Source organism: Nothobranchius furzeri, chromosome 12 (assembly GCF_043380555.1).
Source record: "Nothobranchius furzeri strain GRZ-AD chromosome 12, NfurGRZ-RIMD1, whole genome shotgun sequence".
Lineage (NCBI taxonomy): Eukaryota > Metazoa > Chordata > Actinopteri > Cyprinodontiformes > Nothobranchiidae > Nothobranchius > Nothobranchius furzeri.
In genome coordinates this window covers 35,133,707-35,157,302 of record NC_091752.1, presented here as the reverse complement: position 1 = coordinate 35,157,302, position 23,596 = coordinate 35,133,707, and the positions used below count along the sequence as shown (strand labels likewise).

The window sequence follows — 23,596 nt, the reverse complement described above, 5'->3', positions numbered from 1 at the left end:
AAACAAGCAAACATTTTATAAATAAATAAAAATTCGAATCCTGCAATGGTCATTGGGATTGATGATGCTTAAAAGAACCACCAATAATAATGCTCTTGCAGATGTCTGAATCTTTCTAAGCTCTTGCAGGAAAATCGTTTCAAGAGGACAGTAGGGATTTCATGACTCTTTACCTATAAACATGGCTGTTTTGGCTGTGCAGCTTTGGACACATTACATTTTAGATCTAAAAATGTGTAATAGTCATGAAAGCTCTATTTTCCAAACCAAATTAAAGCGCAACACAGGATGTGTAAAGGATGGTGAAAAGAAAATGGTCAGCACAAAAATGACTTCAGGAAAGCTCGAAATGAAGGACAGTTAGAAGCAGATTAAGAAAAGCTTTGAGAAGGACTGAAAGAGTGAAAGGATGAGGCGTGGACATGTGTCCTAATGGCCAAGGTCTCCAGTCACGCAGTGTGACATTACGTACTTCAACTTTACTCTGAGTTTACCATTCAAAAAGGTAAATAACCCCCGGTGCCTATCAACTTAGAAAAGGGGGGGTGCATTTGAGTCACACAACCACACCTTGTCTGGATTTCAACTTACTTTCTGCCTCGAGTCGAGTTATAACTCCCTCCGAATTTCTTCCGATTAAGGATGAGAGCAGCAATTTCTGGCACGTAGCGAGCAAACATGGCCTACATGCATGGAACAGAAAAAAAAGAAAAAGGCATGCAGAGAGGGTTCTACTGCACACAGAAAACAGCAGAACCATCTGGAATACTTACTTTCTCCCATTAACCGCACTATAGGTACCACCATATTTCTTGCGGTTTCCTATTAACTCTATGATTTCAGGGACGTAGCTGGCAAACATGGCCTAAGGAGAAGATAGAAGACAGAAGAAGAATCTAAAAAAGAGACTACTGTGTTGTTGAGTGGGCTGTCGAGAACCTAGCGCATGAATCCGAATTCCTGTTTGGTTTTTCTTTTTAGTTCATCAGAAAAGTTAAAGGTTGAAAAAAGCCTCTCTCGTTGTCTGCAGAAGAACGCTGGGGATGAGAGAGTAATGTTGTTTATTTTAAAGACAAGGCTTCAGGGGTGAGTATCCTTAGCGTGTAAGAATTTACATGTTTGTGATCGCTCTCAAAACCTTTGTGGCTAGCAGAGTGTTGAAGGGAAAATCCAACCCTATGTGCCATGTTTTGTCCAACAAACACAGATGATCTGGCAGGTTGATGTGAATAGCCCCACCTGATGGTCCACAGCTGCAAAACACATTAAGACTCATTTTTTGGCAGAGGAAATGAGCTGGATGCATTTTGCAAAGAGTCGCGGCCTTTGATCAGAGGGTTAGGTTTTGTGTTTAAATGTACACATTCCAACTTGTTCCTTATGTTGATAAACTGTGTTTGGGATTCCTGTTTAAAGACCCATTCCGCAACTTTTACACCTTAAGTAATGTTTTTTTTTCTTTTTTAGTTTATGTGGCATACTGTCATCTATTATGTTCATTTTCAGAGCTGTGATAGTGTTATGGGTTTCCACGTCCGTTTTACGCGCTATACCGTCTTTGATCCACAGTCCACCGCCACAAGTACTGTGTGTTGATTTACAGCAGTATCATGTAGACCCCATAGACATGAATACATAAATGTCTCATCGGGCGCTGGATGGCGTATCAGCGTCGCTGGATGGGTCTCACTCTCCAAAGCAGTGACTGTAGAAAAGACCAAAGTTATTTTAGAGTGAGCAACTTGTGTCTGATTTTGAGAAAAAGTTTGATATAATGTGTTTTTTTAGTTGTGCGGCACCTCTTTAAGTAGAAATTAATGGACCGTGGGCGAATGGAGGCCCATCTAAAATAGCAGCCAGCCACTATGGCAGTGCAAGAACACCCACCTAGCCGTGCAGCTAATGGATAGGTAAGTAATAAATGATTTAACCATCATTGTGTTTGGTCGGTCATAAAGTTGTTATACAGTCCTGATAAAACGCAATTCAATGTTGAAACGCCGCTAAATGTGTTGGTTGGGGCACGCGAGTTGGAAAACAGCCAGTTAACATGTGCGACTGTCAGATTTGATTTTACAACATTGACGTTACGCAGCAAGCCTTGAGAGGGCGACAGAGAGCATATATCCGCAGAGTTCAGGAACGTGTCTTTAATGCAGCAAAGTCACTTTTAAAGGAGCCTGGCTGGGCATGTAGGTAGGTAGTTGCTGAGGGGGATCCTTATTTGTGTTTTGATTGGCTTGGTTTAAGCCACCATAGAGTCCCCGAGCACAGTCACAGCTGCAGCTCACCGATCCTCACAGGGATGGGTCAAATGCAGTCATTTCACCAGAAAGTCATTTCACCAGTGTGTGAGGATGACTACGGGACTTTAATGATTACATAAGAGCTTGTGATCACACATAATAGATTCAAGATTTTACCAAAATGCATATAACTCTATCATTTGTCAATTTTAAATCGTGTTTTAAAACTCTGGTATGAAAGATGTTCTGCAATCCTTCAAGAAATACTAGTTTGTTATTAATTAGATTACAGAATTCGTAAAAAGTCCATCTGTATATGGGAATGTTTGATGTTTTATGAGTTTGGACTTAAAATACCTTCAGCCTGAAATCATTATTCTGCCAGCGCTGCAGACAGAAAGCAGGCTAAGGTGCTTACATAAAGACTTCCAGAGCTCTCGGCACTAGAGAGAAAGGCATCTATCAACATGATCACAAAGCAATACAGGATCACACAGCTGCAGGTAATCACCATACAGACTGGAGTCCAAACACAGAATATACCAGCTGTGACTGGACCAAATCCTCTGTGTGTGTGTGTGTGTGTGTGTGTGTGTGTGTGTGTGTGCGTGCGTGTGTGTGTGTGTGTGTGTGTGTGTTTGTCACAGGTGTGTGTGTGCAATCATGCATGCTCGCGTGTAAGTTAATGCGCTCATGGCAACCCAACAGGATGCTACATCACAGTAAGGTGACAGAGAGGGAGTGGGAGGCTGCTGTTGCTATGGTAACAGTCAGGCTGGCCTAAGCCTCATCGCCCTGCCCCTGTGTTTGTTGGAATTGTGGGAGGAGACACGGAAGGAGGGGTGTCCTGAAACCGCAACTGCTTTTAAGAGAACAGTGACAGCATTATCATACAACTCATATTCTCTAATCCATTAAATACAGGAGGGACATGTGAGGAGACAAGGACCAAGGGACACAGAGACCTGGAACCACAGTAGACAAGATACAGGAGGCCAAACAGGAGGTTACACTGTAGCAAAGAAATAACATGTACAGGAGAAGGTAACAATTTAAAAATATTTAAAACGCTACATCATGCAGTAAGATAATTAGCATTTTCTTGTAATTATAATGGATTTTAGCAAGTTCGTACAGTCTGTTAATAGCAACAGACAGAATGTAACAGTGGGAGAAGGTCCGCATGGGCAGGAATAAAAATTTGACTTTACCAAACCGCCGAGGATGAAGAAGACCATAAATAAGCGGCCCAAGGTGGTTTTTGCATAGACGTCCCCGTAGCCCACTGTGGACATAGTCACCATCAGCAAATAGACACATTCCCAGTAAGACAACGTCTGGGAGTTTTTGAAGTCTTCCCAGGGGTCCCCTGAGTTTTCCACCTACATCAGAAATAGGCACAACACGGAGAGAAGACACGACATTTAGCAAGCGTTTATAAACACCGATTTTTATGAGGAACTGTTTGAAAGAAAATTTGGATAAACATTTCCAGGTGGAGCTGTTCTAGTATTCTGTTATATGTTTTAGCCATATTTTAAGCTTTGACTACCATCTAGTGGTCAAACTAACTAGTACTCCACATGTGTTTGAATAAGTCACAAGATACAGGTTGTAAAAGAAATGAACAACAACTAAAGCTCACAGTCAGTTATAAACAGTTCCTAGTGAGGAGATCTGACACGGAAACTGAGGAAGTTTGAACCACAATCAGAGCTTTTATCAAATGTTAAATAACTGCCACACATTTTAAATTAAAACACCCATAACATGAACTATTACTGCATGCTTCATTTAAATTTAACCTACCTTGAAGAGGGCAATTGCAGGTTACGGGTAGGGTTAGGGACCTAACCCTAACCCTCAGGCCCAAATTCAACAAAGGATTGCATTTCAATTGCAGGTGCAATTTGAGGTTTTGCACCTTCATCTAATTCAAAAAGCACTAACAAAACACCTTAGTTCCTCTTTTGTGCTAAATGTGCTAAGAAGCAGTCACTTTTCTCTAAAGCAGGACATCAACATTACCAGTCATGCATTCCATATTAAAAGATGAACAAACTGGGAAATATGAAAACATCCTTTTTATCAGCTGACTGGAAACGACATTCACAAATGGTTTACAAATATGTTTTCTGTCAGAAAATACTGAAACACTGAAAATCTGATGTTTACTTTACTGGACAAAAAAATAATATGCCCTAAATAATGGTTTTAATCTACTTTGTTGCATGTATGAACTACTTCTGATTACATATAACCCTCCCACTGTCTTAATGGATGACCCCATGAGGAAAGTTGACCATTGGGTAGGGTTGATGGTTTATACCTTGAGGTCCATGTGGCAGGGGTGAGGAGTGAGCACCACCGTACCCCTGCCAAGTGGGCCTCAAGGGATAAACCACCAACACTGCTCAATGGTCAACTTTCCTCGCGGGGTCACCCATTAGGACAGTGGGAGAGTTAAGAAAATAACAGGGAACTGTAAAACTATTTGTGTAACAATGTTTGCAGTTTATCAGTCAGAAATCTCATTTCTGGTGGGACGTAAAGGTGCAATATGTAACAATGACGTGAGAATGACATCCTGTGGTCACATTTGGTTACTGCAGTCTCTTTTTCTAAACAAAATGTCACTTTCTCACTGCCAAGTTGTAGGGATTTTTTAGAGCTGACTATTTGCTTCTAATTCACCATTAGTATTGTTAGATCAACGTTAGCCTCTAGCCTTCTTTAACCAAATAGAATAAAACATAAAGATGGCTTCTTACGGATACAAGGAATAACTTTCGGGTCACACCTGTTTACTGGCTTTGGTTCTTTAAACAACTCTGGAGCTTTTTCCCTGCTGGTGTGGAATTACAAATGCAACGTTAGCTCGGCTCAGACTTGGCAACTTCATGGGCTCACCGATTGTAAACAATAACTGCATTGTCGTTTTTTGAAAGGAGAAAAACTGACCCCCCCACCCCCACCCCCCAGCCAGCTGAGAATAAAATCTGTTTGAATGTAACATTTTTTTTCAACATGATAGAAACAGACTGCTTTGTGATTATTTGACTGTAGAATTCTTACATATTGCACCTTTAACACAAATATGCACTTACCAAATGTATGAACCCAGCCGCTGTAAGCCATGTGCTTATGAAGATGGAACACAAGTTCACCAGCTTGATGGAATTGCTGGTTAGAAGAAGAATTTGATCATAGTTACAAAAACACTGAGCTTTGTTTGTGACTAAAAGCAGATATCAATCAGACATAAAACTCACAAAAACCTTAAAAGCTGCAACAAATGAGAGAAAGCTTGTAAGAAAATAAAAAATAAAATCTGAACTCCTCTTAGTATGCTGAATTTGTACAGAACATGCTACAAAAAGTGTGTTTTTCTATATAGATATGCAAGAAGTCTGGAGTAACAGAAAAATATGCAAGTACCCAGACATTCCTACTGCAGGCAGTAACAAAGAGGGATTTATGATGAACATGAACTTTAAAGAGTTTTTCACTATTCATTCTTACCTTGTTTTCAAAATATTTAAGAACTGTAAAATTTCAGAGAATTGAATCAGTCTCAGTGCCCTCAGAAACCTTAAACCTGTGAGAAGAACAAGACACAGACAGGGAATAGGATTAGCATGTCATGTGTATAAGTAATAATTATGCATTTAAACAAAATATTAAATGGATTTTTGGTAGGAAATGAAAATGTTAGAGGCAATTGTTGTTTGACAACATGACACATATTTTTCAGAAAATAATAGAAAACACCTTACATTTAGGGTAAGTGGACACAAACAGATGAAAATGTGTTTTTATTAAAGAGGCCGAAGTGTTCAAACAATCAAATAAGTTGGTTGGACTTATGTAAAGCGAGCTTTAGCCTGAATCCAAAAACAGCTCTCTTGAGGGATTACAGAACAATATGACATCAGCTTTGTTGTCTTTTTATGTAACATAGATCCCCTAAAACAACTGCACGCCCATCTTTGTTCTCTGTTTGTATGAGAATATCTGACATTTTACATATTTCTTTTTATCCTCATTATAAAATGTTCTCCTAGCAGTTTAGTCTGTCTTCATACACCTCTAGATGAACACCAAAGCTCTTACCCCAGTTAGAGAGAATGTGTAAACAGGACCAGACTGAGTGGTAAAACCCAGTTTCACTCCCCCTGTCCCTGCGTCCGCGATGGCCCTGCCTCACCCTGTACCCATTCTGAAACAGGTCTCCACAAGATTTCTTCCGCCTCCATGTTTCCTGGAGGTTCTCTAAATTAACATCACAGTGAGTGCGACGGTACACAAGCAGTTTAGGAGGAATCATGGCTTCACATCAAATCCTCAAAAACAAAAGAAAATAATATAAATCCTCCAATCAAGTAGGGAATGCAACACTTTTGAGATCTTTGTGTCAAAGACGTGTGATCGTTCCTGGAGAAAGAGCAGAAGTAGACGGTCCTCGATGAACAAATTTCAGATGAAGAAATTCTGTTGAAGGTTTTAAAAAGCAAAGCTTTAGATGACGGAGCTCTAACACGAAGCTGGAGGTGTGTGGTTTTTCATGACAGTCCGGTCAGATAATGTCTCTGTGAGAGAAATACCACCGCTCTAATACTAGAGGCTTTATTTTTTCCTTTCTTTCTTTCATTTGTGTTCCAGTGCCCTTAATCCCCACGGTGCAAACCTTTCTCCCAGCTCTGTCACTGCATTACAGAATACCACAGCCGATCTCATTCTCCATCCAGCACAAAGCTGTGCAGCACCTAATTTCCAAAAAGGTTGACATGCTGCCAGGGATTATTAGAGATGAAGATGATGCAGGGGAAAAAACAACAATAATCCTTATTAAAACAAAAACATTTTCATTGTGGTATTTGAAACAAGTCCATCTGATGCAGAAAAAAAAGTATTAAGCAGATTTATTGTCCGACAAAACATCATCTTAGAAAACATTATTTACCAGATCTTATTTATTTATGTATTTGATCTACTCCTTACGTATATAAATTCTTCAGAGGCAAAATATTCTTGTAAAAATCAAAGTAGCACATTGAATTAGGGCCAAATCATGACAAGAGTCGTCTCAAGGCACTTCACAAAGTAAACCTTTCAGATACAGTTCAGGGGTCTCATTTATCAAACATTGCGTAGAATCCTTACTAAAACCGTACTCAAGCTCAGCAAAAAAAATGTACTTAAGCCAAGTAGGTTTGTGAACTATCAAACATGGAGTACGCACAGCTGCACGCAATCTCCGCTTCATAAATTGGAGACTAATGAGAATGGTTCTCAGCTGCATTTTAGTCACATCCCGCCCTCACCACGCCCACTTACTGCCATAAATAGTCAATGCAAAGTGCCTTGTGGATCTCATGCATATACATATGCCGGCTGTTGCAGCGCTCCACCAATGACGATGGCGACCGTAGATCAAGGCAGATCAAGGAGGCGCAATTTCACAGAAGCAGAAATTGAAACCTGTGGGTGAGGTGGAGAAATGAAAGGAAGTGCTTTTGCAAAACAAATAAGAGAAAATCCATGGAGTGCTGAAGCCGTCAATGTTGTGAATTCTTCAGAGAGATCTGTGGCGGATATAAAAAAAAATGGTCCAAATGGGATTCGATCCCCAGACTCCCAGGTGAAAGTCACGCACGCTAACCAGTCAGCCAAACAGAGATCTCCCCTGTCAAAGAAGCCAGGGCATATGATCATTCGGGTCACAGTGACAGGACACACACTGTCACAGACGCATGACATTCTGTCTCTATCTGTCCCCCTGCTGATATTCTGTATTCTGCGCTTCAGGCTGTGTGTGTGAGTGTGTGCGCATGTGTGTTTGCGCGCGTGTGTGTGCGTGTGGGGGTCTTGTTCCGTGTGAAAGCGAAGCAGTACAAGTGATAATGCTGCAGGATTTCATAATGTTATCCTTCTCAGCAGCAGCACTGCAGGTGCTCTCCATGTCCAAAATGTGGGTAAGCCAGGTCCTTAGTCAACTTAAAGTTGCTCACATTTTTCCGCTAAGTTTTCTTTCATAAATCCCAAAGTTTGTGTGAAAAGTTGCTTAAGCAGTTTTCCGACCCCGTTTTGTGCGTAAGCAAGCTTGATAAATGAGGCCCCTGATCATTAAGCCAATCAGCAAAACGTTTCCTATATAAGGAACCCAGCAAATTGCATCGAGTCACTGACTAGTGTCAGAGTCTTTACAGCAATCCTCATACTAAGCAAGCACGCAGCAACAGTAGAGAGAAAAACTCCCTTTTAACAGTGTAGCCTCCAGAAATGGTCAGTTTTTCATCCACAGTGTGACCTCTTCAGTATCTGGTCATTTGGAGACATAAGTCTTAACTGGTGCCTTTAATCTGCAAGAAGGATACTGTTGTTAGCCCAAGGTCCCTCACAAGCTCCCTCTTATCTAAGACTGCTTTGCTTTATAGAACAAGAAGGATGAACTTTCATAATTAAATCATACAATGAAATGAACGTTATGGTTAAATGAAATGTTTTGATTAATCTGTGCTTAGATTAATAGGGATGAAATGAAATATATGACCTACTGTATATATTTAATCAGCGTACGTGACTGGACAAGACACACTCACCATATCTCCATGACGCAAGTTAAAATTAACGTCACTGCACATAGATATTTTCTTATCCACAAAATTAGCATCTTCATATCTGAGGGAGGTGTGCATCTGAGGTTTTTTGGCAAAACCCATTTTCATGGCAAGTTCTGATTTGTCAGTAAACCAAAATATGGCCGTTATTAAAACAGAATCACTTGCTGAGTGAGCTAGTTGAGCCCAACTCTGACTGGCCATCGGAGGAAGCCTCTTCTCCCATTGCATCTTTTGACAAGCTGTCAAAACCCGTTGCGCGCTACAGCTGCCCGCAAACGGTTCCTTCAGAACAAAGCTGACACAGCTCAGACTCTCTAAGAGTCCTTCCATAGATGCAAAACAAGTCCACCTGGTTGTCGTGACCTGGAGACGACTTTGGACTGACCTGGTCATACTGCGGTTTCTCTACGAACTTCGGTACCGTGGAGTCCACGGACTCCCCCACATCTCAGATCCAAAAGAGAGTCTCCGATAAGGGTAAGTAGACACGACAAGATTGCGTCTGATGCTGTTATTAGAAATCATTTGTAGTTTATAGCAGACCAAATTCACTCCCACTCAGAACTCAGTTTCTCCAGATACAAAGGTTCTGATAACATCACCTTCACACATCATCACACCTCACATTCCATCCACTTAGATTCATTTATCACATAAAGTGTTTCCTAGTTGTCATGTTTTTAATTGTTTAGAAAATAAATTTGTTACTTTTTATAAACTTGACTCTCTCTGAATTAATACAAAGTGTCTTACTATCCCAGAATAAACTAAGAATTCTAAATCTTCTGGTTAAACATTCAAAGACCAATCAGACTGGATTTCCATATTTATATAGAACTTCACATCTTATTGGTCAAATGTAGTGTAGTATATTAAGCTTAAAAAGCACCCAAAACACATATGTAAGATAACCCTAAAACAGAAAGATGTATTTGTTATAATTGTGATGATTATGGCTTACACCTTATTAAAACCCAAACTCAAAATCTCAGACAATGGGAATATTGTGAAAAGGTTCCATATTCTAGGCTCAAAGTGTCAAGTGTTGAATTTATTCATTATTTTCTTTTGTTTCAATATTTACTTATTCCTTTATTATCAGATCAAGTGTTAATGTGATGGTTCGAACTAGTGTGACTAACAAATGTTTTCTTTCAGCATGAAGGAGACAGACTGTGTACACTTTCTAACACACTCATCAGCTACCTGTAGATGGTCTCTCAGTCTAAGGTGAATTGCCAACATAAACTGACTTTTATCAATCAATCAATCAAAGCTTTATTTATAAAGCGCCTTCCGCAACCCTGTCAGGAAGCCCAAAGCGCTGGGCTTTTACATCATATTCAAATTTTTCGAGTTTCACCTGTATGTCTTCATTAACTAAGACAAGTTTATGGTTTGTGTGAACATTAATATGACTTACACTGGTGTTCCCTGGGGTGGCCTGCAATTTTCTAGGGGGTGGCTACCCCTGGCCACCCCATCGGGCGCCACTGATCTTACCTTCATTGGCAATCAGAGTTTGTAAAGTCAAGGAAAATTCTCATGAAGGGAAACAACTAGCTGATCAGAAAAGTGGCAAATTGTCTTTATCAGGAAAAAACTCTGACTTGGCTTTAGAAAATAGAACATTTTAGCATTTTATCGCTTTTGCTTGAATCTGTGTCTGCTACCTAAATGCACGGCTTTCTTATTGCATGTGTGCTATAATGCAATCTCCTACTGATAAGCTGCAAGCCATAATTCTGTTTAATCCTAGAACAAGAATTATATGGCAGTTTGTACAATCTTTAAACTGCTAATCTGGCTTCATTACTGGTGTCTATGCTCCAGTGAGTCACAATTTTCTACTTTTGTTGTATGTTTGACTGTAAACAGCTGAAAATAATCCCTGTTCTCTCACCCCTGACTTGAGTAAGCTTGTTAATAATGTGGCTTTTAATATGAAACTAGTTTTTTAACAGTTGTTTAGTGAGAATTTCTAGAAAATTAAGCTAAAGCATCTTCATATTTTCCTCAATTGTGTTGTTGTCATTAATCAGACAGCAGCCCACAAGGCAGCAAACCTCAGGAGTTAATTCAGATGTAAAAAGTAGAGATGCTCAACATTGCCTTCTTTTTCCATTATTGTCTACCATCATTTAGGTTGCTAACATCCATATCATGAATGCTTAAGCTTTAAACATTAGTTGTGCAAAATTGCAAAATAGTTCAATCTACTCGGAAATAAATATGTTTACTTTGTCTCCAACAGCAGCTGAATGACATTCTTCCTTAGATAATCCTGACTAATGCACTGTGACACCTTTAGGCCAAAGATCGTTATTAAGTTCAAGATGGCAAAAAGTTTGATTAATAAGTAGTACAGGTGAATTAAAGTGACAATGTGTAGCTTTTACCATTAATCTCTGGAAATACGCATTGAAATATTGTTGTAAATTAATTAAAAGATACCCAGTGGTTGAAAAATATTGGCGGTTTCAAAACATATACCCATAAAAATTGAGTCTAATATACATTGTGTGTACGCTGTGTGGTACGCTGGAGCCACGGTGAGGGACAAACATAGACTGCAGCGCATTGTGCGCTCTGCTGAGAAGGTGATTGGCTGCAGCCTTCCATCTCTCCAGGACCTGTACGTCTCCAGAACTCGGGGGCGTGCAGGTCGGATAGCAGCTGACCCTTCGCACCCGGGTCACAGACTTTTTGAGCCACTTCCCTCAGGCAGAAGGTTACGGTACATCAGGACCAGAACCTCCCGCCATAAAAACAGCTTCTTTCCATCTGCCGTTAGACTTGTGAATAGCTTATAAACACACAACCATGCTCGTCATGTTACCATTACCTGCCATTTTTTATAGCTGAAAGTTTTATTCTAGTTTTTTTTATATATATTACATTTTATTCTATTTTATTCTATTTTTAATCTTATTATTAATGTTATATGTAGCACATTAGTACTGAAGCAAGTTCCTAGTTTGTGAATTGTTTGTTCACTGACAATGGCAATAAACCTGATTCTGATTCTGATGAAGCGGGTCTAAATCTCTGGGCGACGCCATTTTAGATGTCATGTTTCTTTCTACGGAAGCCCATGAGGACAGAATGCATTTACAGATTTGTAACAAATGGTTACAAAACTTTCAGCATTAATAAGCATTGTTGCTTTACACATTTACCGCTTCACTCAATGCAAGTGATGAAAGGGAATCTGATGTTCTTGTTATTTTGCTGGAGGTTGCACTCCTAAGGATTTTTGACCCTAATGGCCATCCATAGAGCTCCGGGAGTTGACGTCACTTCTCCCGGCATGCAACAGTTCAAATCGAAACGGCGCCATATTGGCATGCAGAAGCCGGCAGCTGGACTATTTGTTATTGTCAGGAAACTCAATCAAACGGGAAATATGGTAGATTCCTGTTGTGCCCCAGGATGCAGAACAGATGCGGACGACATAAGGAATGAGCCATCTACAGGATTCCCCAAGATCCGGAGCGCCGCAAACGTTGGATCATTGTAATAAAACGCGCTAGTGACCGGGCGAAAATGAAGCTGTGGGATCCCGAGAGTAAAGGTTTTCGCTTATGCAGCGACCACTTCATATCAGGTACTTAAACCAACGTTTCCTCAACTGTGTATGGTATTTATTTTAAATGCTTTTATTATGATTCTTAGTGGGCTTCCTAAACTTATTTTGGCGTGGCTTTTTCTGTCTTATTACTCACAGCAGCAAGTAAACATCATGTAAAACGTTGCCTCGTGAGTTCTGCATGCTGCCGTTTCCGTGTTTTATGATCACAGCAATTAACCGGCTAAGCTGTATTTAATTTTTAAGCAATGGTTGATAAATTGTCAGATCACACATAAAAAGCACTTTGGATTGCTATTATCTGTGTCATCGAGACTACTTACGTGTAAATCTGTTATTTGTCCGTCCATCCATCCATTTTCATCCGCGTATCTGGAATCGGGTTGCGGGGGCAGTAGCGTGACTTCCCTCTCCCCAGCCGCCGGAGCCAGCTCCTCCGGGTAAATCCCAAGGGGTTCCCCGGCCAGGTCCGGTGTTGTGCCGGTAAGAAGCCCGCTCTGACAGCTTCTGGCGTCGGAGCGGGCAGTAGAGTTGAGAGTCCCAGACCTTCTCCCCAGCTCCTCCGGCCGGGGGAACCCCTTGGGATTCCCCCGGCCAGGTCCGGTGTTGTGCCGGTAAGAAGTCTGCTCTGACAGCTTCTGGCGTTTTTAAAAAGTATCCCAGGGGCACGGTAAGGGTCGGAGATGTTCCGTCTATTTAATTTCTGACTATATAAAACGATTTCTTCTGTTTTAAAGTGTGAAGTAAACTCCGACGAAGTAAAATCCAAGCGGATCCCGTTCATGTTCATGGTTACATCCGTGTTTGTTTACCTTTTTTGCATGCCAAAATGGCGTCCACTAACTGAGAGTCACGTGGGGTCCGGAGCTCTATTGGTAAGATCTTACTTGACAACAAAAATAATGCTTGCTTGCAGTGATTTAGCTATCTACTGCCCCATATCACCAGGGAAAATACACACTGTCACTTTAATGATAAAAAAGATAAAATGCTTTAGGTTTTGAAAACAGATGAGACATCTCTGTTACAAACAATCTATTATATTGCCTGTGCGAAAAGCGACAGAGTGAGCTCTCTAAACTCAGACCTATCACTGACATAGAGAACATGGAGAACGTTTGTCTTTGTCAATGTGTTTTGGGAATGTTTGTGTGTGTGTGTTGAAATTAGAGTTGATAAAATGTATGTAGCATGAGCATACACATGTTAAGCTAGGCTAATTGCTAAGCATGATGCGAAGATGTGTGTCAGTAATGTATATTTCTGTTTCTGTACATTGTGGTTACAGTGATAAAACATTTATAAAGATCTTAATTTAGGAAAAGCAAGCCTTGGGTGAAGAATATTGTGCTTGTTTTTGTTGTTTTGTTAGCTGGCTAGCGACAGCACATCCTTTATACAGGGCAAATTCATAATTATTCACAAGTTGGGCCAAATAAAGCTAAAATATCTCAAAAACTAAAACTCAGATCCGTCTTATTTTTGCATTTTGAGAGAGAGGAGATGAAGCAGAAGTGTTTGATGTATAATTTGTGTGTGGCATGTAAAAGTTGGGACATGAAGGAGTAAAAACCAATATCAATATTTTCTGATATTACACTTTAAGGCCGATATTGGCTGATAATATTGAACATCCCTAGTAAAAAGGCTATATTTGTTACCTTCACAAATTTTATTGGGCTGCAGGCATTTCAGTTTGAGCCTTAAAGTGTCACTCCTCATAATTAAACAGAGATTAGGATTTAATGGTTCTGTCTGAATGCGCTCTGGTCCTAATTAGAGCGCTCCTCCACTGTAAAAACCCACATGGATGTACGGTTGAGCTGATGTTTTATTTGTTCCTCAGAACTAAATTGCTGTGAAACAAAGATAAATGCCTAATTGTCCAGAATCACTCAATGCTTCTCACAGTTTGAGCTTTTTCCCCTCATTTATCCTTCGGCTCCGTCGACCACGGCAGCTTGCAGTGCACAACGTCTCCTCAGTTGATTGATGCTGTGCTAATGGCAGAGTTAAAAAGCTGTATTTACAGATAATGACTATTATTCGTGCAGTCTAACTGGAATGCAACCGATTTTATGAGGTATTGTGAAATAGAACAGAATGATCATCAGTCAGAAAACTCCAGTGCTACAAAAGTCATCCCAGTGATTTTGAATAATATCAAACATATCTTCATTCATCAGGGCTGATTTCTGCTAAACCTATCATGGAACTACTTCTTATCCATCACAGGAAGTTCCTTCGGGATTGACCAGCTAATGGCTCCGATCCGATCAAGTGCTTTTCAAACGATCGGAAACAGGTGGACAAGATCAGATATAACACTGTGAAACATTGATCATCTAGAAAATATACAACATGAGCTCTGCCTACTGTGATGTGCCTATCCTTTCACGAGAAGGCGTGTGGCTCTATATGGCTGCATATTAAGTTAACTGAAGTTCAAGCAATGAGATAACTATTAAAAATATTTGTTATATTAACATGTTTCTTAGCAAGGTACTTACTGAACGAGTGATGTTTTTGGCAAATAAATTAAGGAATGACATAAATACATAATGAAAGAAATGTGTAATAGGGAAAACTTTAAAGAAACCATTTTTGTGTTCTTTTTCTTTTTATTGTAACACTCTGCTGAAGAATCGGATCAGAACTCAGTTTCTGCAGAAAGGATAAAAAAAAATGCGATCAAGACATCCCTAGATGTTGCCATCTACAAACGTTTTGTTAGGAAAGACTAAGGCGTAACACGAGGAGGACTGGATCTACCCAACTTTTGTTATTATTTCTTAGCCAACAGGCTGCAATATATACCAAGATGGTTGCAAGATAACCCACTGGTTAGACATAGAACAGACACTTTGAATACGATAGAGCTTTCAGACTTACCATTTATTAGCTCAAGCATAAGAAAACATGAAGGCTTCAAAAGTATCTTCACTAATACCATGCAGACGCACACCCATCTGGAACAATCCTGACATTTTGCAAAACAACAAAATGATGAACCTTCCGGACTGGAAAAATAAAGGAATCCTAAACCTGAAACACATATATGAAGGATTGGACTTCATCCCATTTAATAGAATAGTCTCCCAATTTGGAATGGATAAGAATAACTTTTTAGAATACCACCAAATTAAATCTGTAGTAAAACAAAAATTTTATCTCAATAAAATAGAATTACAAACACCACCAAGGGCATTAGACTTCTGTAATCTCAAAACCCCAAACTACTGTCTAAAGTATATAAGACACTGTCCAAAATAGACGATAGAATAGCAATCCCTATTGAAAAATGGGAGGTGGATCTATCAGTCAGCTTTGACCAGAACTTCTGGTCCCAAACTTGTTTAAAAACTTTTAAAATGATCAGACACCCCAATTTACAATTAATTCAGTACAAAATTCTACACAGAGTACACTATACAGGTCATCGGATGTTCAAGATGTGGTTTGCGTCTTCTAACACCTGTACACACTCCACAAACAACGTTCCTGATAAGTACAATCACGGTGGTCCTGCCCGCCTGTACAGGACATTTGGGGTAGAGTATGTGAAGACCTGTCAAAGTGTCTGAAATGTCATATCCCAACTTCCCCCCTCTTTGTTTACTGGAAAACCTGGACAATGTCCCAAATGAAACATCTTTGGTTCACGTGGTTCTGACTGCCATATACATCGCTAAGAAAAATATCCTCTTGAATTGGAAAAATAGAGATACTCATTGCGTTAACCAGTATAGAAATCTTTTGTTAGACCATATTACACTTGATATAACCTCTGCTTCCACTTCAAATCAATCTCTCTGGGCTCCTTTGATCGGTTCCATCACATAGCAATAATGGGGGATCATTGATATTGTCCTGCGGGATGATGTGGGTGATGGGGTGGAGGGTCTGAGTTTGGAGTATCCGGACGTTCCCTGGAGGTGGGTTCACAGGGGGTGTCTGGGACTGGGGGGCTGCTGCCCCCCTCTTGAGGTGCTTGGGTTGCCTCGAGGGGTGGACTACTAACTTTTGTGAGTGGAGCCTATTGGGGGTCTTGGCCGTGGCCATGGGTCGCTGCCTGGCAGCTGCATTGCCCCTGAGCGGGTCTGGGTGGGGGTCTGGGGGCTCGGGGTGTGGGGGTGGCTGGCCCCATGTGGGGATCTGGGCGGGGCCTTGGGGGTCGGGTCCTGACATGTATGCTGCTGGGAAGAAGGCAGGAACATGCGACAGTGCCTGGCCTGGGCTCAGGGGCCTCGGGTAGACCTTGGCTCCTCTGCTGCTCCATCACAGGGGGGGGGGGGGGGGATGTCCAGGAGGGGGAGGACCCAACCTTACCTGGATGTCCTATGTCTTACATATTCTAGAAGTTGTGCAAATGCAGGGATGGGAGTAGATATTCTGCTAGGGTGGGGCTGGGGTGGTGCCCTTGGACTCCGTGAGGCTCTGTGATGCTGCTGCTTTGGGCCCTGGCAAGATGTGCTGGGGTCTCCATGCCCTGGGTGGCATTTTGGCAACAGAGGTGCCTATTGGGGTCAGTGGGGGAGCTGGCTCCCTGGAGGGCTCAAGTCCAACCAGCCATTCCTTCCCATCCCCACACATTTTTCTCCTCCTGCTCCCTCACATCATCACACATTCATGCACATAGGACCTTGATGGGTGGAGAAGTCAGGGGGTGTGTGTATGGACCCCACTTCCGCATTCCTGTGGCAACCTGCCCCCCAATTTTATTCGCACCTTAAACACTTCCACCAAACGACATTGCACACAAACAGACACTTAGGGCCTTGGGAGTGAGCACATACAACTGCATTTGGCAGGGGGATTTTTCAGCCTCATCCCGAGTGCTGGTACCCACTTCCAATTTTAAACTGCACTTAGACACTGAGGGCTGTGGGTGCAAGTGGGGTAGTGTGGTGGAATCAGCTGGCGTAGGCCAGACGATGCCCGCACTGCCCGCTCACCACAGCCATGAAATACACCTCATCAACACGAACTAACACTATATTGGAGCTAGTGGAGGGAGACTAAGGGTCTTAGCACACCTCTGTTGTCACTTGGCTTCCCGGGGCTGGAGGCTAGGAGGGAGATCTGGCCATCGTGGTTGGGGTCTGGGGTGGTGGGTTGCTGTGCTCAGCGTTGGGCAGGGGAGCCTGCTCATCAGTACCCCAGCAGAAAGGGTCGAACTCTGGGAACCGGTAATGGCTGTACCCCATGTGTAGCAGTATCGGGACCAGAGTGAATAGGGTGTGTAGTGTATGGGGAGCATGAGTGGGTGTCCGGCGTGCATTTTTGTAAGTCTTTGGTAGCATGAGGGAGGGAGTGTGTGACTGTGTCTGTGTATGACTGTATATGTCAGGTGGGGCCTTTGACTCCTCCCCTATCCTGGGACTTCTTTTGATGCTATACATCTTTGTCTCCCCTCCCCCTGCCACACCTGGTGTGGAGTGTGGTGCCTTGGTCTGCCTGAGTGTTTGTGGCTCCCGGGCCAGGGGGTTTATGATTTTTGGCGTCTGCCTGATCAATCCCGGTGGCTGCCTGGTGGGATCTGGATCCCTGGGCTCTGCTGGGTCCCCGGCGGGGGTGGTCGCCCCTGGGTCCCGGGCTCGGCCAGCTGGGGGGTGGGAGGCTGCGGGCGGGCCTGAGGGCTTGCTGCTGATATCTTCTGGGACTCTGCCGGCTGCTGGTTGTGGGCCCCCGAGGCGATCCTCTGCGCCTCTTGAGAGGGCCAGGGGCTTTTCTGGTTGCGGCCTCCTTGGGGTCCCTGTGCTCTAGGATAGCTCCTGGATCTCTGGGACTTGGAGCTCCTTCCATCTCCTATGCATCTGTGGGGGGCAGATCTGTGGCCCCTCACGCTCTCTATTGGACGCTCCTATAGAGAAACCTTACATTTACAAGTGCGTGTACGCACACAGGTGCTCACATGGTGCTCTCATAAGTATGGACTTGGGCATGTTCAACACATGTCTCAAGGCTGTGGTTGGCACTAAATGCACTGTGATTCATTATCGTGTGCTTGTTCAGTAAAACAATGTTGATTTTACATTTCTTCATCAAGTTGATGCAGTCACAGCTTGCTCCAGTTGTATTGTTGTGTGCCCTTTTTTGCAGGTCTAGAAGCAGACTCTTGTTCATCACTGATTGTTTATTTTCATGGATGACCTGTAATAACTAGCAGTTAGCTTATCAGTCCTAGACATTAAGGCTAATTATCCCAAACAGAAGCTGTTCAGGAATCTTTCTACATGGATTAAGATAATGACTTATAACTTAACTTGAAAGCACAGGGGTTGAAAAGTCTCTTTAGCACCATAGTTCCATCTAGAGAAAGTTGATTCTTGACTAAGAAACACCAAATTAATTATTTCATACTACTGCTAAATCAACAACAGAAGATTAAGTAAAACCTATTAATGCTTAACCTTTTATAGGGTACCCATTGAAGTAGTTTTAATGTTTCAATTTCAACCCCAGGGTGTTATTGTGGTGAAAAACTATTCTTCTGTTGCTATAATTTTCAATAATATTTATTTTCATGCAGAAAATCTGAGAAAACAAAAGTGATCAAATATGGATGTTGTCCCTGTTCTGGTAATAGAAATCCTAAAATAAAACAGATAATTATACGACGCTTTAGAATAATCTAGCTAATTTTACAACATAATGTCACTGTAAAACAATACAGAATATATCAAACAAGTATATTTATATAAAAGCAGATTCCTGTAGAATATTTTTGAATAGTTATTGAACAGTAGATACAATTTCTAATCAAATATAGATTATTAGACAATTTTAGAAGATTTTATATTTGAGGATCTGCCTCAATGTCATCTTCCTCCTCTTCATCATCATCATCACTAATGGCGAGATCGGTTGGCACAATAACTATCCTCCTCTATTTTCAATAGAAATCTTATTTTAAAACTGAACTATATATTCAATATTATTATTGTTATTATTACTGTTACCAAGAATATGAAGATTATATCTAAAAAAAAAACCCGCAGATTTTACCTAAAAATATACATATTTTCTTTTCTTGTTCAGGGCGCATAAAAAAATATGGCTTCTTTGTTTTTCATGGTAAGATTTCACCACCTTCATTAAGTTTAACATTTACAACACATGTATCCTTATTTAGCACAACTAGTCAACCTTGTGATGTGAGAGTTTCATAAACCTAGCATTGTTAGTTTTAGAGATCTGACCGTAAATACGAGAGGTGACAGCAGTTTTCTGGCTCTGCAGACACACCAATATTTGGCGTGTCATAACCTTGCACCGATTGGTCGAATGGTGCCATTGCGTGAACTATGACTAGCTTGATCTCTGATGATTGATTGGGTGAAATCCCGTAATTCTAAGAGTTTGTGAAAAGGCACACTGACATCATTTATGATGTGAGTGGAAGTGTCTAAATATAGATGTTGGCCATGTTAAGGGTTAAAGAAATTAAAATATATCTCTTTAACATGTGCAGAAAGACTCTTGCATACATTCTCTCTCTCCCTCTCGCTCGCTCTCCCACACACACACACGCATTTGCTCATGCACACACATCAGCTCATCAGTTGCTCATTCAAAAAGATTTTTGCTTTCTGTGCCAACTCTAACTTGACTGAAGCTTTGCGAGCTTGACCGTGGACCCATGGCCACATGTTCTGATGTTCTGACTGGAGCCTTTTATCAATCAGAGGTCTGAGATGCTTCATCCGGGATAATGCTCATCCAGTGTGAGATTATATGATGCTACACAGCTCTAACAGACACACAGCCTGCTGGCTCTCATCTCATCCTTAAAAAAACAAAAACACCTCTAGATTATTACTTTATACTTTATCCTGTAACATTCAATTTAGCATAAGAAATTAGGACTTTTTCTCAATTTATTTTTGATTTGGAGCAACATTCTTTTCTACCACTGGCTTTTCAGCTATGTGCACTCATGTCATGTAAGATCCATAAGCCTCTACATCCAACTGTATACTTGTACTCCACTAGGGAGCAGTAGCAGGCTGGAAAAATAATCCATGCCTGCAGCTTTTACACTGGAGCTCTGTGCATTGCCTCACTAGCACATTGATTATATTGTATACAACTATTATTAGAAAACACTATATTGTAAAATACTTTAGAAAAATTCGTTTGTACCACGGTTTCATGGTGATACAATGAGGTATCCTGTGATGTGTTCCTTGTGGAGACTGGAGTGAAAGCTGAAGCTCAACTGCCAAGAGATCAATGAACATCTTTCACACAGCCACACGTCTGACCCACTGTTTCCCTTGGTAGAAACCCTAAAATCAGGTGGTTAAAGGAGATCACCTCACCTTTTTATGGTAGAAATACTCTAAATCAGTATTCCTCTTATTAATGCTCAGTCTGGGCTAAAACATGGTTAGCAGAGGTGACAAACACACTGGACATCACTCATCATCTTCAGTGGTCTTCATGCAGGTTCACAGCTTCCAGAGTAAAGAACAAAGCCTCTTAATTATATTTCCTTTTGACTTTGGTGTGTTCCATAGCAGTAAGTGGAAAGAAGCAATGAGCTTCTCCGGAGGGAATTAGGAGCACAATACTCATTCCTAACAACCCCCTTGACTTCCTCTAACAAAGCCTGCTAAGGAACCATATACTTAATATGCTGCACCAATTATAGATTAATCCATTAAAATCCTCTCAGGCTAACAGGTGAAGGTACACGATGGCAGGCATCACTCATTTATCAGTGGATCTAAAAAGTTTCCCATTTAATCAGATCCAGTATCAGACATCTGATCTTTTTTTTCTGACCTTTAAACCGATTAATTAATGTGCTTGTTTTTCAGTCACAACAAGGTCTACTTCCCTTGCTGTTGCAGGACGTAGGCAGCTAATTATTATTCCTGTCCTTGACAGAATCTGAATACTAACAGTTTGAGAACACCATTGGTATTCTGATAGCTATCAGCAGCCTGTTAGGGTGCACCACATCCCACTGCACTTCTACACGCTGTTAATTTTATAACTGAGGCTTTGCAGCACTTTGTATGACATGTTTAACATTAGCTTTGCATGTGTTTTGTTGGGTTTGCATCATTTCTCCATGCTCAGTCTCATTGTTGTATACTACTGCTGCCATAAAATCCTCTTGTTTGGTTTAACTGAAACCATATAAATGTTACTGTTACATGATACAACTGTGAGGCACATAAGCCTTGAGAGTTGATGCAGCTTTATATTCCCTCCTTCACCATCATTCAAGGTCAGTGTGAGGTTTTGGCGTTGGCATGATTTGCTTTTGATTTATTTATTCATTCATCTTCTTCACCCCTTCCTCCTGGGCGCATGGGGGGACAGAGGGTGGATCCACCAGTCACTAGGCAGGGTGCAGCCTGGACAGGTCATCAGACCATCAGCGTTGGTGTGCTGTTATCCATCCGCTGATTGTAACATTTTAGCAAAAGGGGCCGTATTTTAGAAGTCAGTGCAGACTTTCAGACAATTCTTACCTATCATAAGACCCCTTTCTCTTTTTTGCATGAGTCATTGCATGATATTAGGTCAGAATAATCTTCCATGATAAAGAATGACATCACTAACAATGGCTATTCAAAATCCAAATAAAAGCATGCCTTCTTATAGCAACACTTTGCAACTTTTTCATATTTTAAAATCTTTTATTGAGCCAGCATGTGCTAAAATGAATTAGTAGGCCAATAGCTTCACCGTCAGCTAACAAGTTGGACAAACTGAGGATTAAATGCAGCGTTTGTAACCGTTAGTGTTGAATCTGGGTAGCAGGTTTGAGACTTTCAGGGATACTTTGCAACTTTTTCCACTATGCCAGTATGTGCTAAAATGACCCTTTACAGGGTTAATGAAAGGCCACTCCGCCCCTATCGCCTCCTGTGGCCAGAATATCACACTTGTAACATCAGACTGGCAGGCTGCTTTGTTTGGACTTGAGCTGACATACCTGGCACTGCAGTCTGGTTTCAGCACATTTCCTGCATGTTTTAAATCATGAACACAGCTGATTTGTTTAATTTTGTGATAAATCACTTCTGTAGACACTAATGGAGGCTGGGAGACATTTCAGCTGTCAGATTAAGGTGTTAAAAATACAAACACACAGCGAGGAGATAGGATTTGCTTTCAGTTCTACAAACACTATGAGGTGCTAAAAGCAAGCCAAAACTGCCTAGCTGCCCTTTAAGAATGTATTGTTTTATTTTACGGATGCAGCATTAAGAAAGGCAGTGCATGTGTGGCTGGCACTATGATATACAGGTCCTTCTCAAACAATTTGCATATTGTCATTATTATCTGTAATGCACTGATAAACATTAGACTTTCATATATATTAGATTCATTAAACACAACTGAAGTAGTTCAAGCCTTTTATTGTTTCTAATATTGATGATTTTTGTGTACAGCTCATGAAAACCCAAAATTCCTATCTCATAAAAATTTGCATATTTCATCCGACCAATAACAGAAAAGTGTTTTTAATACAAAAAAAAGTCAACCTTCAAATAATTATGTTCAGTTATGCACTCAATAATTGGTCGGGAATCCTTTTGTAGAAATGACTGCTTCAGTGCGGCGTGGCATGGAGGCCATCAGCCTGTGGCACTGCTGAGGTGTTATGGAGGCCCAGGATGCTTCGATAGCGGCCTTAATCAATTTCCCTCTGGGATTAATAAAGTCTCCTCCTTGAACCGTCACCTTATCGTGGTGGAGGAGTTTGAGTGCCCTAATGATCCTAGGAGCTATGTTGTCTGGGGCACTTAGTGCCCCTGGTAGGGTCTCCCATGACAAATTGGTCTTAGGTGAAGGGTGAGACAAAGAACGGTTCGAAGGATCTTTCATGGCGGTTAAAACGAAGAGTCGGAGTACCCGGCCCGGAGGGTTACCGGGGTCCCACCCTGGAGCCAGGCCTGGGGTTGGGGCCCGTGAGCGAGCGCCTGGTGGCCGGGCTTTCGCCCATGGGGCCCGGCCGGGCCCAGCCCGAACCGGATACATGGGCTCGTCCAACTGTGGACCCACCACCCGCAGGAGGAACATGAAGGGTCCGGTGCAATGCGAATCGGGTGGCAGACCAAGGCGGGAGCCTTGGCGGTCCAATCCCCGGACAAGAAAACTAGTTTTTGGGACAT

At 41.5% G+C, this 23,596-nt stretch overlaps 1 protein-coding gene across 25 annotated transcripts in view; it reads right to left on the bottom strand.

Annotated features, from left to right (window-relative positions):
* The window catches only part of kcnma1a (potassium large conductance calcium-activated channel, subfamily M, alpha member 1a), a 209,374-nt gene that overhangs the window by 62,418 nt on the left and 123,360 nt on the right, over positions 1 to 23,596 (bottom strand). For all 25 annotated transcript variants that reach the window (XM_015944934.3, XM_054750364.2, XM_054750361.2 and 22 more), the window contains exons 6-9: positions 5,769 to 5,844; positions 5,354 to 5,429; positions 3,458 to 3,628; positions 774 to 865 (exon numbers count right to left, since the gene is read on the bottom strand). In XM_015944934.3, coding sequence (XP_015800420.3) covers positions 774 to 865; positions 3,458 to 3,628; positions 5,354 to 5,429; positions 5,769 to 5,844 — 415 coding nt within the window. The remainder of the gene's footprint in view (positions 1 to 773; positions 866 to 3,457; positions 3,629 to 5,353; positions 5,430 to 5,768; positions 5,845 to 23,596) is intronic.